General features: G+C 44.3%; 1 protein-coding gene across 2 annotated transcripts in view; it reads right to left on the reverse strand.

Moving 5' to 3' along the window:
• The window catches only part of espn (espin), a 116,022-nt gene extending 112,275 nt beyond the window's left edge, over positions 1–3,747 (reverse strand). For both annotated transcript variants that reach the window (XM_069918503.1, XM_069918502.1), the window contains exon 1: positions 3,110–3,747. In XM_069918503.1, the coding sequence (XP_069774604.1) occupies positions 3,110–3,403 (294 nt within the window). In that variant the 5' untranslated portion in view covers positions 3,404–3,747. The remainder of the gene's footprint in view (positions 1–3,109) is intronic.
• Positions 3,748–18,209: the final 14,462 nt, after the last annotated feature.

The following is an 18,209-nucleotide window of genomic DNA, read 5'->3' on the forward strand; positions in this document are numbered from 1 at the left end:
AAAACTCACAGTAGAAATAGTTTCAAAAGCTCCTATTGAAAATTTGCTGTTTATGTTGAGTTGATCCAATCATGCAACTTTCATCTAAACTGTCTTTAAATGGGCTATTAATTGGCCCATCAAAATATGCTCAAACATTTTGCTTTGGAATGCTTTGCTATGTTCAAAGGTTCTATACAATTACATTCCCTACAGTGAATGGTTCGTGTTCAGTCACACAGCCTGTTATGTCTCAGGATTGACCTACTTCTCGTATTTGGCTTTAACCAGATATTAATTGAAATAGAGAGTCTAATAAAGTTTGCACACACACCCCTACAGTCAAAAATGCAGTCATAGGATTCCACACCATTACTCATGTCCAGTGATAAAGAAAGATTGTGTTAAAGTTGATCAATTATATCTGTTTTTCCTCCTCAAATCTGCAATGCATCGACCATTAAAATAGGCGAGTTAATTTTCTGTTGGAAGTAAAATTTTGAGAGTCTTATGACACAGAACCAGGCCTTTTCTTCATGAAGACTGTCATTGGCCCATTGATACAAATTTTACGTTAATCTCAGTTACCACCACTCACCAACACAATCAGGGCAATTTTCAGTGACCAGCGAACCCACAAAGCTGCACGCCTTTGAAATAGAATCAGAATTTATTGTCAAAATCATGTCACGAAATTTGTCGTTTTGTGGCAGCATCTCAATGTAAACGCTTCTATAAACGACATTTAAAAATAAAATAGTGAAAGACAAAGTGAGGCACTGTCTGTGGTTCATTGTTCATTCAGGAATCTGAAGGCAGCGGGCAAGAGGCTGTCCTTGTTAGTCTTTGGGCTTCTGTATCACTCTGTAGCAGAGTGAAGAGGGCATGGCCACCTAGCCACAATGGAGAGAGGAGCAGATTAATGCATGGTCTAATTAACATTTCTTGAGCTGCTTTTCTCTTCATCGATGCTGGCTGACCTATTGCGTATTCCCAGTATTTTCTGATTTATTCCAGATTTCCAGTGGCTTGCTGATTATCAAAGTCCTGACTTTCCTCTCAAGTGGAACTGGGTTCATAGTATGTCAGAGTGCACACATAGTGACAAAGGTTTTTTCTCTAAGAATGTGTATTAGTTAATTCTGTCCTGATCCCCATGTTAAAAATGGAATTGATCTGCAGACTCAAAGATAAACATCGTTAATAACTGTCTCCAAGGCCGACCCATTGGGCAGCAGGGAGTGTTGCTGCTTCAGTGCTCCAGTGACCAGGTTCAATACCAACCTCCTGCATTGCCTGTGCCGAGCTTGCACATTTTTCTCGTGACCAACTCCATTTCCTGATTCCTACCATGTCCCAGGTATGGAGGTACCATCACCCAGGACACGAAAAAAAACTCCAGAGGGTTGTTAACTCAGCCTGTGACATCACGGGCACCAGTCTTCACTCCATCGAGGACATCCAGAAGAGGTGATGTCTGAAGAAAGTAGCCTCTATCCTTAAGGACCCCCCCCCCCCCCACAACCTCTTCACTCTGCTACCATCAGGGAAAAGGTACAGGAATCTAAAGTCGAACACTCAGTGGCACAAGGATGGCCTCTTCCCCACTGCCATCAGATTCCTGAAAGATCAATGAACCACAGACCCAGCCTTATTTTGACTTTTTCTTGCACTATGTTTATTTATTTTGTAAGGTGCTTTATATGGATGTTTGCCCTGTGATGCTGTTGCAAAAGATCTGACATGTTCACAACAATAAATTCTGATTCTGAAATTTCCTTACATATTTTCTGCTTTGTTTCTGACGAGATTTTTTAAACTTGCATTTTCTCTTCAATAGTGGCTTGGAGAGGCAGTCAGATTTTGAGTCACATGGAGGCTGGTTCCTCATTTCCAATATAATCGGTGTTGCTTTTAATAATATCCCATGGAGGGGTGGGGGGGAAGTAAGGACACATCTTGCGAGATGCAGGGAGGAAGAAGAGACGGGTGGGAATTTCAGGAAGGACAATGCAAGATGGGAGAAAGCGACAAAGTAACGCAGAGCCGATGGAAGCCAGCAGGAGTTGGGGCAAAGAATGAAAGGGAGCGCTTGCTCCGTGTCCCAAGCAGTGCCCATCTGTCCCGTCGCCCCCCCCCCCCCCCCAAATGTCCCGGTAGCGTGTGTTTGTTTTAAAAACCAAGCATTTAATCACTCGAATTAACTTAGCAGAAGTAGCAAATTCTTGATGTAACCAATTATTTGTGAAGTTCTCGGTTTAAACTACGTGTGGCATATATTTTCTTTAAAAAAAAGGTTAAAAAATAATAAATGCTCAACACGTTCAGAGATTTGGAGCCCTCGAAACACTGATACGAATTGCTGCTCTCGACACGAGTGGGACAAATGGAAAACATTGGATCTGTTGATCATCAGTGGATCCCGTTATTGTCGGAGTTCGAACTCGATATCTCTGCGCGGGGATCTTCAGCAGAAACATGTTGGTGACCCCCCACCCCCCCACCCACCTCCCCTTCCATAGAACACGACAGCACAGAAACAAGCCCTTTCGGCCTTGCTAGTCTGTGCCGAACCTTTTTTCCCCTCCTGGCCCCACTGACGTGCACCCATTCCAGAGCCCTCCATACCTCGCCCATTCCGGCGGCTGTGATAGGGTCCCAGCTCTCGGCCTCTGGAAGCCCATTCTCCAACCTTCAACACGATTGTTGGAGCTCACACATCGCCCGCACTCTGGAAGCCCTTCATCTTTGCTGGCCTCCAGTCCACACCCCCCGGCCAAACTCCCCACGGTCCATCCCCCTAGTCCCCGGCCAAACTCCCCACGGTCCATCCCCCTAGCCCCCGGCCAAACTCCCCACGGTCCATCCCCCTAGCCCCCGGCCAAACTCCACACGGTCCATCCCCCTAGTCCCCGGCCAAACTCCCCACGGTCCATCCCCCTAGTCCCCGGCCAAACTCCCCACGGTCCATATCCCAGCCCCCGGCCAAACTCCCCACGGTCCATCCCCCTAGCCCACAGCCAAACTCCCCACGGTCCATCCCCCTAGCCCCCGACCAAACTCCCCACGGTCCATCCCCCTAGTCCCCGACCAAACTCCCCACGGTCCATCCCCCGGCGCCGCCGCCTACCTGCAGCTGACATCCTCCCGAGGAGAGCAGCCACTGCAAACACACCAAATTGCCGGTCGCAGCCGCGTCGTGCGCCGGAGTTGCCCCGTTTCTGGCTCGCTTATTCCCGGCGACTTTCGCTTCTTCCACCAGGTATCGCAGAGCGTCGAGTCTCCCGGACCGGGCGGCGTGATGCACCGGAGAAGCCCCGAGGTGGTCGGTCACTTTCTGCAGGTCGAGTCCTTGACTCTGCAACTCCCGCAACGTTTGCAGATCGCCGTTCTTGGCAGCGACCAGAGAGGGGTCTAAAACCATTGTATTGCGTTGGGAGATGTGTTTTAATCATCGATCCCCGCTTTCCTTCCGCCGTTTCACTTTTTATGTGTGACCATTTTCACTCTGGCGTCTGTTCCCTTCAGAATCCCGCTGGGCTTGTGCCATGCTGAATATTTAATTACAGGAGACCTGAATAATCCATGAAAGAGGCGGCACCAGTTCGGCAGAGCAGTCAACAAGTTGAGAGTCAGAATTCTGCTGGGGAGCCTCTCCGAATGGCATAGGGAGTCCCTGCTCTTGACCTCGGTTTGGTTGGTGCCCGCGTTACTTCTCTCGAATTCACCTTACTTCATTGCCATGTTAAAGACGACCGCCTTTAGATGGTCGGGTTAGCGTTGGATCCCTGTGCAGGGATAAACCAATTAACCTGCACAGTAGGTACTCGTGGGCCGAAATGGCGTGTTACCGTGCTGCACGTCCAAATTAAAAAGTTGGCCACCCTTGTTCCACAGGAGTATTTTTAAATCTTTAATTACTTGTTGTGTAATTAATAATAATAATGGAATGGGAGAAGATTTAATATGGATGAAACTGCACAAGTCAAGCCAGACAGTTTAATTCTGTTCTGTGAAACTCGAAATGTTGCAGATGCTGTGACTGGAGGAAAACTCAGCCGGTCTAGTAGCGTCCATATAAGGTCCACTACGTTGAAGAAGGGCTCAGGCCCCGAAACATCAGTTATAGATCTTTACCTCCCATTTGACCCTTGCTGTTTCCCCCATACACTTTCTCTCCTTCACCCCATCCACTTTCTCCCCTTCCCCATCCACTCTCTCCTTCCCCATCCACTCTCTCCTTCCCCATCCACTCTCTCCTTCCCCATCCACTCTCTCCTTCCCCATCCACTTTCTCTCCTTCCCCATCCACTTTCTCTCCTTCCCCATCCACTTTCTCTCCTTCCCCATCCACTTTCTCTCCTTCCCCATCCACTTTCTCTCCTTCCCCATCCACTTTCTCTCCTTCCCCATCCACTTTCTCTCCTTCCCCATCCACTTTCTCTCCTTCCCCATCCACTTTCTCTCCACCCCATCCACTTTCTCTCCACCCCCATCCACTTTCTCTCCTTCCCCATCCACTTTCTCTCCTTCCCCATCCACTTTCTCTCCTTCCCCCATCCACTTTCTCTCCATCCCCATCCACTTTCTCTCCACCTCTCCACCCCTCCACTTCCACTCCTCCCCCCTCCACTTTCTCTCCTTCCCCACTCCACTTCCTATCCATCCCGCTCCACTTTCTCTCCTTCCCCCCTCCACTTCCTCTCCATCCCCCTCACTTCCTCTCCACCCCCTCCACTTCCTCTCTAGCCCCCTCCACTTCCTCTCCACCCCTCCACTTCCTCTCCACCCCTCCACTTCCTCTCCACCCCTCCACTTCCTCTCCACCCCTCCACTTCCTCTCCACCCCCTCCACTTCCTCTCCACCCCCATCCACTTCCTCTCCAACCCATCCACTTCCTCTCCACCCCATCCACTTCCTCTCCACCCCTCCACTTCCTCTCCACCCCATCCACTTCCTCTCCACCCCTCCACTTCCTCTCCACCCCTCCACTTCCTCTACTTCCCCCTCCACTTCCTCTACTTCCTCTCCACCCCCCTCCTCTTCCTCCCCACCCCTCCTCTTCCTCTCCACCCCTCCTCTTCCTCTCCACCCCCTCCACTTCCTCTCCACCCCCTCCACTTCCTCTCCACCCCCTCCACTTCCTCTCCACCCCCTCCACTTCCTCTCCACCCCCTCCACTTCCTCTCCACCCCCTCCACTTCCTCTCCACCCCCTCCACTTCCTCTCCACCCCCTCCACTTCCTCTCCACCCCTCCACTTCCTCTCCACCCCTCCACTTCCTCTCCACCCCTCCACTTCCTCTCCAGCCCCTCCACTTCCTCTCCAGCCCCTCCACTTCCTCTCCAGCCCCTCCACTTCCTCTCCACCCCCTCCACTTCCTCTCCACCCCCTCCACTTCCTCTCCACCCCCTCCACTTCCTCTCCACCCCCTCCACTTCCTCTCCACCCCTCCACTTCCTCTCCACCCCTCCACTTCCTCTCCACTCCTCCACTTCCTCTCCACCCCTCCACTTCCTCTCCACCCCTCTACTTCCTCTCCACCCCTCCACTTTCTCTCCACCCCCATCCACTTTCTCTCCTTCCCCATCCACTTTCTCTCCTTCCCCCATCCACTTTCTCTCCATCCCCATCCACTTTCTCTCCACCTCTCCACCCCTCCACTTCCACTCCTCCCCCCTCCACTTTCTCTCCTTCCCCCCTCCACTTCCTCTCCATCCCGCTCCACTTTCTCTCCTTCCCCCCTCCACTTCCTCTCCATCCCCCTCACTTCCTCTCCACCCCCTCCACTTCCTCTCTAGCCCCCTCCACTTCCTCTCCACCCCTCCACTTCCTCTCCACCCCTCCACTTCCTCTCCACCCCTCCACTTCCTCTCCACCCCCTCCACTTCCTCTCCACCCCCATCCACTTCCTCTCCACCCCATCCACTTCCTCTCCACCCCATCCACTTCCTCTCCACTTCCTCTCCACCCCATCCACTTCCTCTCCACCCCTCCACTTCCTCTCCACCCCTCCACTTCCTCTCCACCCCTCCACTTCCTCTACTTCCCCCTCCACTTCCTCTACTTCCTCTCCACCCCCCTCCTCTTCCTCTCCACCCCTCCTCTTCCTCCCCACCCCTCCTCTTCCTCTCCACCCCTCCTCTTCCTCTCCACCCCCTCCACTTCCTCTCCACCCCCTCCACTTCCTCTCCACCCCCTCCACTTCCTCTCCACCCCCTCCACTTCCTCTCCACCCCCTCCACTTCCTCTCCACCCCCTCCACTTCCTCTCCACCCCTCCACTTCCTCTCCACCCCTCCACTTCCTCTCCACCCCTCCACTTCCTCTCCAGCCCCTCCACTTCCTCTCCAGCCCCTCCACTTCCTCTCCAGCCCCTCCACTTCCTCTCCACCCCCTCCACTTCCTCTCCACCCCCTCCACTTCCTCTCCACCCCCTCCACTTCCTCTCCACCCCCTCCACTTCCTCTCCACCCCCTCCACTTCCTCTCCACCCCTCCACTTCCTCTCCACCCCTCCACTTCCTCTCCACCCCTCCACTTCCTCTCCACTCCTCCACTTCCTCTCCACCCCTCCACTTCCTCTCCACCCCTCCACTTCCTCTCCACCCCTCCACTTCCTCTCCACCCCTCCACTTCCTCTCCACCCCTCCACTTCTGCTCCACTTCCTCTCCACCCCTTCCACTTCCTCTCTCAACCACTCCACTTCCTCTCCACCCCTCCACTTCCTCTCCACCCCTCCACTTCCTCTCCACCCCTCCACTTCCTTTCCACCCCTCCACTTCCTCTCCACCCCTCCACTTCCTCTCCACCCCTCCACTTCCTCTCCACCCCTCCACTTCCTCTCCACCCCTCCACTTCCTCTCCACCCCTCCACTTCCTCTCCACCCCCTCCACTTCCTCTCCACCCCCTCCACTTCCTCTCCACCCCCTCCACTTCCTCTCCACCCCCTCCACTTCCTCTCCACCCCCTCCACTTCCTCTCCACCCCCTCCACTTCCTCTCCACCCCCTTCACTTCCTCTCCACCCCCTCCACTTTCTCTCCACCCCATCCACTTTCTCTCCTCCCCATCCACTTTCTCTCCTCCCCCATCCACTTTCTCTCCTCCCCCATCCACTTTCTCTCCTCCCCATCCACCTTCTCTCCTCCCCATCCACTTTCTCTCCTCCCCATCCACTTTCTCTCCTCCCCCATCCACCTTCTCTCCTCCCCCATCCACTTTTCTCCACCCCATCCACTTTCTCTCCACCCCATCCACTTTCTCTCCACCCCCCATCCACTTTCTCTCCACCCCATCCACTTTCTCTCCACCCCCATCCACTTTCTCTCCACCCCCATCCACTTTCTCTCCACCCCCATCCACTTTCTCTTCACCCCCCCATCCACTTTCTCTCCACCCCCCATCCACTTTCTCTCCACCCCCCATCCACTTTCTCTCCACCCCCATTCTCTCCCACCCCTTTCGTTACTTTTGTGCTCCTCTTCTTTGTATATGATCTTCGCAGATTTACAACCCTCTCAGTATATACCGTGTCTTCGCACTCCTTACTCTACCACCGTGGGCTGTGCACATTCATTGCCAAATCCAGCCAGTGATTTTTCCAGTGGTTCTGATTGGTACAACAATCTGAATTATTCTCAGCAATTGAGAATCCATAGTCTTCTTGGGCAGTGAATTCCAAACAGTGAAACCATCTGAATGAAATTATTTCATCCTATGATAAGCCAAGTTTACTTTTCCTTTAGTTTCATTATTTTTGTGCTCTTTTCAAAGATTGAAAGCATTTGGAATTTTTTTGTTAGTTATTTTTGGTGTTTGTAGGACCGTATCAGAGTCTCAGAGCTGTGAGGGCAGCAGGTGCATTCAACTGCCTTTCTCTGGAGACTTCAGAAGGAACCTGATAAACCCTATGCAAAATTGCAAGGGTGGTGCCCTCCCTACTATTCACCACTATGTGGCAGTGTTTCCCAAGAAGTTTGAGGACAATTGACATTCTTACCTCTTACTCTATGCCATAGGTGCTCAGTGATTAGTAGGGGACTGCTTAAGGTGGGATGTAGGTGGAAAGAAAAAGTTTGATAACCACTGTTTTAATTGTACCTAATTGACTCGTACCTATGTGGACAGATTCATGACTCCAAAGGAAATGGGCCAATGACAATTTTTCTCAAGCAAAATATTTCAGTAACAATTGAATCTAGAACAGTGATTCTCAACCTTCCCTTCTTACTCACCTCCTACCTTAAGCAATCCCTTACTAATCACGGAGCAATGATGGCATAGGGATTACTTAGTGGTATGTGAGTTGAAAGGAAAAGGTTGAGAACCACTGCTCCAGACGATGGGAATCTGAATCCACTGCAGGAACTGCTGGACATTTGGAACAAGAAGATGTTAGATTGGGGGGTGGGGGGAGGTGGGGGTGAAGAATAATGTATTTTGGTACAGAATTTACTGTTAGTCTTTCCTTTCTCTGACCGAGTTTTTCAAGAATTCTCATTATGATTTAAGGAAAACATTTCTTTCTTGTTGGTGTCCACTGTAATGTCTGGAAGCAAGTATTTTCTTGTCAAAAATGATCAGTCAACAATCATTCAAGTCTTTGAACTGATTTTATAGCCAGGGAAATAGCCTTCCTTCCAAGAACTGCCTCCTTGCTCTGACTGGTTGACATTTATGTACAAACTTTTTTAACTTCAGAATTTATTGTCAGGAACATGTCACAAAATTCATTGTTTGCGGTAGCATCACAGTCCAAACATTGCTATAAATTACAGTACATTTAAAAAGAAATAAATTTGTGCAGAAGAAGAGAGAGAGAGGTAGTGTATGTGGTTTATGACCATTCAGAAATCTGATGGCAGAGCGGAAGAAGCTGTTTTTGTACTGTTGGGTGTTAGTCTTCCTTTCTTAAGACACTACATCGTGTAGATGTCCTTAACTGCATGAGGAACATAATGGCACTGGCCATTACTCTGTAGTCTTTTCCTCTCCTGAACATTGGCAACTCCAATCCAGGCAGCGATGCCACCAGTCAGAATACTCTCCATGTAGAAATTAGCAAGAGGCCTGTGATAACAGACTAATTCTTCTTGAAATCCTCTCAAAGTATAGCTGCTGGCGAGGCCTTCTTCCGATTGGCATCAACATGGAGATATCAGGGGGGAGTCACGTGATGGAGTAGTGGCCGGTAGGGGAACTCCAGCCCACTCCAGAAAATTTAAAAAAGATAGAGAAAAAGCAAAGGCACAAACTTAAAAACCAAAACAAAGTGAAAGTAAAAGTGTGAAGAAAATGGCAGCGAAGAAAGAAAAACCAAAAACAACGGGAAGAAAAGAAGAAGGAAAGACGTCGGAAGAAGAAGGTGAAGGCCTTACCTGTCCGAAGTGGCCCGCCGCGGAGAGAGAGGCCCGCTCCCACAGGTCAGTGGAGGTCCCGGGCTCGGGACTACAAAAATGGCTCGCAGAGCCGAGTAAAAGTGCGCAACCGCGCATGAAAAAAAACACACTGACGGGAGGGGGGAACAGCTGCGGAGTCGATCTCCACAGCTGAGAGAGATACCTGCAACACAGCTGCAGGTGCAGAACACAGACAATAACGACAACAAGAAAGAAGAGGGTAAAAAGAAAACAAGGAAACAACAGATGGTCAACCCAGAGGAAGAAGAAGAAGAGCAGAAAGAAGTGGAAGAAGAAGAGAAAAGCAAGACAATGGATGTATCTTTTTTTAAAGAATATATGGAATCAGTGAAAGAATGGCAATTACAAGAATTTGATGAGATAAAAAGAAGAATTAAGAATGCAGAAGAAAAAATAAATAAAATGGAAGTGGCCATATCAGAATTGGCAAAAAGAGTGGAAAATATGGAAAAACGAGAAACATTTGTAGATATGGAAGTAAAAGACTTAAAAGAGAAATTAGAAGAATCTAATAAAAAAGCTAAAGAGGCACAGGAGCTGTTAGCTCAGAAGATAGATATAATAGAAAACTATAATAGAAGAAATAATATAAAGATAGTGGGCCTTAAGGAAGATGAAGAAGGCAAGAATAAGAGAGAATTTATAAAAGATTGGATACCCAGGGTCCTGGGAAGACCAGAATTACAGGAAGAAATGGAAATAGAGAGGGCACATAGAACTTTAGCCCCGAAACCACAACCGCAGCAAAATCCAAGATCCATTTTAGTAAAATTCTTAAGATATACAACAAGAGAAAATATATTGGAGAAAGCAATGAAGAAAGTAAGAGAGGACAAAAAGCCACTGGAATATAAAGGTCAAAAAATTTTTTCTATCCAGACATAAGTTTTGAACTCCTGAAGAAGAGGAAGGAGTTCAATACAGCGAAAACGATCTTATGGAAAAAAGGATATAAGTTTATGTTAAGGTACCCAGCGGTACTTAAAATAATTATTCCAGGGCAACAAAACAGACTATTCTCGGATCCAGAGGAAGCAAGGAAATTTTCAGAACAACTACAAAACAAGCAGAGAGATGAAGACATGCAATAAGAGTAAAAATGACCACGATCTATATGTATGTGTGTAAAGGGGTATATGTGTGTATATATATATATATATATATATATATATATAGTGTGCATACATGAATGTATCCGTATTTAGAGGAAAATATATAGAGTATAGACAAGAATTAATAAGGGAGGGAAATGGAATAGAGGGAATAAGGAAGGAATTAAAAGAGTGACCTTTGTTACATATGAAAATTGAAATCTTTTCTGGGGGGGGCTAGGTGTGGAGGAGTTACGGTCACTGCAAAATCAGCTGACGTTTGCGAGTGAATTCGCAAATCCAAATGGAGAGAGGAGATGTGGTTGTCTGACAAGGGATAAAGGACAACTCAGGAGGGGGAGGGGAGAATGGGGTTAAAGAAGTTTTAAATAGGAGAATAAGGAAAATGTTTGATGTTTTAGAAATGTTGTCTTATAAAGTGTTCAAAACAAGAAAGCAGAAATGGATAAGAAGGAAAGGTGATGATGGATTAACGGAAAGGGAAGATAAACAAAGTATAAAATGGCTACGCTGAACTATATGACTTTAAATATTAACGGAATACATAACTAAATTAAAAGGAAGAAACTGCTAAATTTACTGAAAAAAGAAAAAATTGATATAGCATTTGTGCAAGAAACACATTTAACTGAATTGGAGCACAAGAAATTAAAGAGAGATTGGGTAGGACAAGTAACAGCAGCGTCATATAATTCAAAAGCAAGAGGAGTAGCTATATTAATTAGTAAAAATGTGCCAATTAAAATAGAAGAGGAAATAATAGATCCAGCAGGGAGATATGTAATGATAAAATGTCAGATATATTCGGAGTTTTGGAATCTACTCAATGTATATTCACCTAATGAAGAAGATCAAAAGTTTATGCAAGATATTTTTTTGAAGATAGCAGATGCGCAAGGGAACATATTAATAGGAGGGGATTTCAACCTGAATTTGGATTCAAATATGGACAAAACTGGGAAAAAAATTAACAGAAAGAACAAAGTAACCAAATTTATAATTAAATCGATGGAAGAAATGCAACTTTTGGATATATGGAGGAAACAACACCCAAAGGAAAAGGAATATTCATATTACTCGGCTAGACATAAAACATACTCAAGAATAGACCTATTTTTGTTATCAGCTCGTATGCAAGATAGAGTAAGAAAAACAGAATATAAAGCTAGAATATTATCGGACCATTCACCCTTAATATTGGCAATAAAGTTAGAGGACATCCCTCCAAGAATGTATAGATGGAGATTAAACTCCATGTTACTCAAAAGGCAGGATTTTAGAGAATTCATTGAAAGACAAATTAAAATGTATTTTGAAATAAATACGGAATCAGTGAAAGATAAGTTTATACTATGGGATGCAATGAAAGCGTTCATTAGAGGGCAAATAATAAGTTATGTAACCAAGATGAAGAAGGATATAATCAGGAAACAGAGCAGTTGGAAAGGGAAATAGTAAATACAGAAAAAGAATTAGCAATGAAGGAAGATACAACTAAAAGAAGAGAATTGGCAGATAAAAAAAATAAAATATGAAACACTACAAACATATAAGGTGGAGAAGAATATAATGAAGACAAAACAGAAATATTATGAACTAGGGGAAAAAACGCACAAAATTCTAGCATGGCAGCTTAAGGCAGAACAAGCTAAGAAAATGGTATTGGCATCAAGGAAAAAAGACAAACAAATCACATATAATCCAAAGGAGATCAAGGAAAACTTTAGAGAATTCTATGAACAATTATACCAAACTGAAAACGAAGGGAAAGAAGGGAAAATAGATGAATTTCTAACTAAAATTGAACTACCAAAACTACAAATAGAGGAACAAAATAAATTAACAGAACCATTTGGAATAGTAGAAATACAAGAGATAATAAAAAAATTACCAAATAATAAAACACCAGGAGAGGATGGATTCCCAATAGAATTCTATAAAACATTTAAAGATTTATTAATTCCTCCCCTCCTGGAAGTAATCAACCAGATTGATAAAACACAAAGCTTACCAGATTCATGTAAAACAGCAATAATTACAGTAATACTAAAGCAAGAGAAAGATCCACTCGCACCAGCGTCATATAGACCAATATCTTTACTTAACACAGATTATAAGATAATAGCTAAACTATTAGCAAACAGATTAGCAGAGTATGTACCGAAAATGGTAAATCGAGACCAAACTGGATTTATTAAAAAAAGACGCACAACAGACAATATTTGTAAATTTATTAACTTAATTCATGCAGTAGAAGGGAGTAAAGCGCCAACAGTAGCAGTTGCTTTAGACGCAGAGAAGGCCTTTGACAGAGTAGAATGGAATTATTTATTCAAAGTATTGCAAAAATTCAGTTTACCAGAGAAGTATATTAATTGGATTAAAGCATTATATAAGGGACCATTGGCAAAAGTGACAGTAAATGGATATATATCAAAGCAATTTAACTTAAGCAGGTCAACACGGCAGGGAAGCCCACTATCACCCTTATTGTTCGCGTTAGCTATAGAACCACTAGCAGAATTGATAAGAACAGAAAATAATATAAAAGGGATAAAAATAAAAGACAAGGAATATAAAATCAGTTTATTTGCGGATGATGTTATAGTATACTTAACAGAACCAGAACTATCAATAAAAGAATTATATAAGAAATTGAAGGAATATGGAGAAGTGTCGGGTTACAAGATTAACGTAAATAAAAGTGAAGCAATGCCTATGAATAATGCGGATTTCTCAAAATTTAAGAAGGAATCACCATTCAGATGTCAAATGCAAGCAATAAGATACCTAGGTATACAAATAAATAAAAATCTCGGCCAACTATATAAACTCAATTATTATCCACTAATGAAAAATTACAGGACGATTTAGAGCATTGGAAAGATTTACCACTAACACTAATAGGAAGGATAAACTGTATTAAAATGAACATTTTTCCAAGGATATTATACCTATTTCAGGCATTGCCAATACACCTGACAGAGAAATTCTTCAAGGAGTTAAAGAAAATAATAAGGAATTTTTTATGGAAAGGGGGGAAACCGAGGATAGCACTAGATAAATTAACAGAATGGTATAAACAAGGAGGCTTACAATTGCCAAACTTTAAAAATTATTATAGAGCCGCACAATTAAGATACCTATCAGATTTTTATCAAACAAGGGAAAAGCCAGATTGGACCAGATTAGAATTAGATAAAATAGGGGAAAAGATACCTGAACACATATTATATAAATGGGATGAAAAATTGGTACAACATAGAAGTTCTCCAGTATTACATCATCTACTCAATATTTGGAAGAAGATTCATGTAGAAAGAAATAAAACAAATTATCAATTACCAAAACTAATATTGACGCAAAATAAGTTACTCCCTTTTATAATAGATAACCTTTCCTTTAGAGAATGGGAGAAAAAAGGATCAAAAGAATAGAAAATTGTTTTTCAGGAAATAGATTATTATCCTTTGAACAAATGAAAGATAAATACAATATAACTCAAGATACAGTGCTGGCATATTACCAATTGAGATCCTACTTGAAGGACAAATTAGGAAGCAGTCTGAGTTTACCAGAGGGAAGTAACTTTGAATATGTGATTACAGATACAATGATAATCAAAAGATTTATAACAAATATGTATATTAAACTGCAAGAAAAGGAGAATGAGGAAACAAATGGTAAAACTAAACAAAAATGGGAACAAGATTTAAATATAAAGATAAAAAAGGAAACATGGGAGAAGTTATGTCCTGGCACGATGAGAAATACAATAAATACGAGGTTACGTATGATACAATATAACTGGATACACAGGCTATACATTACACCTCAAAAGTTAAATAAATGGGACCCAACAGTATCTGATAGATGTTTTCGATGTAAAAAAGAAATGGGAACAACAATTCATGCAATCTGGACATGTGAGAAAGTTGAAAAATTTTGGGAAGATCTAAACCAAATATTAAATAAAATTACAGAAAACAATATACCAAAGAATCCAGAGATCTTCCTCCTAAGTAACATAAAAAACAAAGAATTTGGAATTGATTTGGATGATGCACCAAAAAGATTTGTTAAGATAGCTCTAGCCGTAGCAAAAAAATGTATTATGTCAACCTGGAAATTGGAAGATAATTTGAAAATACAACAATGGTATATAGAAATGAATAAATGTATTCCATTAGAAAAAATAACATATAGTTTAAGAAATAATATTGAAATATTTGAACAAATATGGGAGCCTTACATGAAATACAATAGCAAAAACCTACCAGGGACATTCACTACCTAAATTAATGAAAGGAGAAGGAAATGAAAAGAATTGACTCAGTGGAATTTCTTGTTTATTTTTATTGAATGACAACATTGTTTGACTGGTTTAATGTATCCTAGATTTTGTACTTTACATGGACGGGGGGGGGGGGGGGGGGGTGGGGAGAGGTAGGGAGGGTGGGATGGGAGGAGGGAAGGGGGGGGAGAAAATGGCACTGTATATATTTGAAAAGGAAAAAGTATGTATCATGGTTAATGTGGTTTATGGTGTGAAAAATAAAAAATTAAATAAAAAAAAACATGGAGATATCAGGACAGATCTTCAGAGATGTTGACACCCCAGGAATTTGACGTTTTTCACCCTCTCCACTGCTGATCCCTCACTGAGGACTGGCTCGTGTTCTCCTGATTTCCCACTCCTGAAGTCCACAATCAATTCCTTTGTTTTCCTAACATTAAGAGCAAGGTTGTTGCTGTGACAACCACTCAACTAGCTTGGATATCATCAGCGAATTTGTAGATGGCATTGAATTGTGCCATCAGTGGAGGGAGAGTAGGGTCATGAGCAAACCACACATCCTTGAGGTGCACCTGTGTTGATTGTCAGTGAGCACCAGACACTGTTTCTGATTTTGTGGTCTTCTGATGAGGAAGTCAAGGATCCAGTTGCAGAGAGGGTGTAGAAGCCCAGGGATTGGAGCATGTTGATAAAACACTGAGGGTATAGGAAGTAAAAGCACAAAATGCTGGAGAAACTCAGCAGGTTAAACAGTGTCCTTTATGTAGCAAAGGCAAAGATAGATACAGAACCCACGTTTCGGGCTTGAGCCCTTCTTCAAAGTATGAGAAAATGCCAGCTTGTCCGGCAAGACGAACAGCAAGTTCTGTACCAAAATACATTATTTCTCCCCTTCCCCCACCCACCGCAATATATTTCTAACATCTTCTTGTTCCAAATTTACAGCAGTTCCTGCAGTGGGTTCAGTTTCCCAACTTCTGGGGCAGTGGTTCTCAACCTTTTTCTTTCCACTCACATATCACTTTAAGTCCACTCACATCCCACTTGAAGTAATCCCTATGCCATTGGTGCTCTGTGATTAGTAAGGGATTGCTTAAGATGGGATGTGGGTGGGAAGGAAAGGATGAGAATCACTGCTCTAGACCCAATTGTTACTGAAAATGCCAGGAAGCATAGGAGGGGGGAAGGGGGATGGCAAAGGCAGGAGATGAGAGATGGGGAAGGGGACGACGACAGCAGTAATGAGGAGGGGGGTGGCAGATCTAGATGCCATCCAGGGATGGTGGGTAAAAGAACTGAAAAGACAGGAAAAAGGGAAGGGGAAAGAATAGGAAAGCAGGTTTAATGGAAAGCAGTAAAGTCAATGTTCATGCCATGTGGCTGGAGGGTGCCCACACAGAAAATAAGATGTTGTTCCTCCAATCTGGGGTGGTCAGGGTGGAACAGTCCATAGATATGTGAATGCGGGAGTGTGACTCATAATTGAAACATGAGTTTGGATCCCGCACTGTCTGTAAGGAATTTGTACGTTCTCCCCGTGTCTATGTGGGTACCCTCTAGGTGCTCCAGTTTCCTCCTACGTACCCAATAAACATACAGGGGTTGGAGTTAAATTGGGTGTAATTGTGCGGCACAAGCTTGTGGGCCGTTACCATTCTGTATGTTTAAAATAAAAAAAATATTTGTAAACGGTCTCACATGATTCAGAAATATGTACAACAGTTACAGCTGGTGAGGCTGGCAGTGTCAGGTCACAGAGAGCAATGGTGGGGAGGCTCCAGGTGATGTGTGCTTTACTGAGACTGAGGGTGAGTCCTGCTTCTGTTCAAAATGATGGGACGCAGGGCATTGAGATAGGTTGTTGTATGCAGGGCTATAACCTTGCTAGTCATTTAAATTGGACCAGAAATTCTTCTCTCTATTCAAGTCTGCATACATGTTGTTTTACACAGAAGTATATCAAGAACGGTGGTGTCTGTGCAATAATTTCTGTTTCAAATGTTCCATCTGTGATGCATCCAAGACCACCACATATCTGTCCTAACATGTGGGAATGCTCTTCCAAATGGTTCTGAGGGGGTTAAATTGTCTCTGCATGATCTCATCTGCAGAGAGGCTTGTGGCCAAACCTCCCGATCCTGTGTCAACATGCTGTGTGCCAGATTCTCCTGCCATGGCATGTTCATTCAGTAAAGAACCTGCTGCAGGTGCACTTGCTGTCTGTACAAGGTATTAGTGGGACTGCTGGTCTGACTCACGGCGCCATGCGACCTGTTGGTGACTTCTTTCATCCTCCATTCCACCAGACGGTGGTGAATCTCCTTGGGGCAAAGCTCCACACATGCTGCCAGTCACCCCGCCCTCGCTGCCCGTGTTATTTTAATTTGGAGATCATGCAAGGCAGAAAATGGTTCTCAGCTATTCATCTGAAACCATTGTAATCAAATACAATCTTTTTTCTTATTGGACCATGTTAAGGTGCCAACAGTGACTTTCCCTCAAAACAAGAGGCAGAATCACTGACTGTGGCCCATCAGCATCTGGAGAGAAAAAGCCAGGTTACAGGTTTGTGGGCTCAAACTTCACATGCCTGGCTTAAATCAATAACACATAACCTGTGTTAGCTGTTGAAACTCTCCTCCATCAACATACAGAGGTTTCTAAAAATCATGAGGGGTATGATAAGGTGAATGCTCACAGTCTCCAGAACTAGTGGTCTTAGGCTTAAGTTGAGAGGGTGGTCCGTACCTGCCAGAGGAAGCTGGACAAGCAGCTGCATTTACAACACTCAAAAGATATTGGACAGATTTATGGGTAGGAATGGTATGGAAGAACATGGGTCAAATGCAGGCAAATGGTACTAGCCAACTCAGTCAATGTAGATGAGTTGGTCCAAAGGGCCTGTTCCATGCTGAATGGCTCCATGGCATTCTTCCTTTAGACTTGACTATTCCAGTGGTCTTCTGCTCAAATGCCCAACTACAACCTTCCACAAACCTATGCTCAACCAAAATGTCTGTGTTTCCTGGCTACACAGATTTTCTTTCAACAGTACCTAAAGTTTAAAAAAATATTCTTTTATCAGGATGTGGGTGTTGCTGCCAAGGCCAGCATTAATTTTCCTTCTTTAATTGGCAGTAAGCCATCTTCTTGAACCATTCTGTTGAAGGAGCTCCCTCAAAGCTGCAGACTCTTGGAGACTTGCAGCCAAGGGACCCACACAGGCCGGTGGTGAATCTATCTGCCTTGCACCAGACAGAAAGAAACTTCATGTAATACAAAACTGTTTTGTTGCTATGATAATAAAACTAATCTGAATCTTGTTGTGAAGCACCAAGGCTCTGTGATATATCAGCCTGACACAGAGGCAAGAGGGAAAATCCAAGTAATAGGTTATTC

This window comes from Narcine bancroftii, chromosome 2, assembly GCF_036971445.1.
Source record: "Narcine bancroftii isolate sNarBan1 chromosome 2, sNarBan1.hap1, whole genome shotgun sequence".
Lineage (NCBI taxonomy): Eukaryota > Metazoa > Chordata > Chondrichthyes > Torpediniformes > Narcinidae > Narcine > Narcine bancroftii.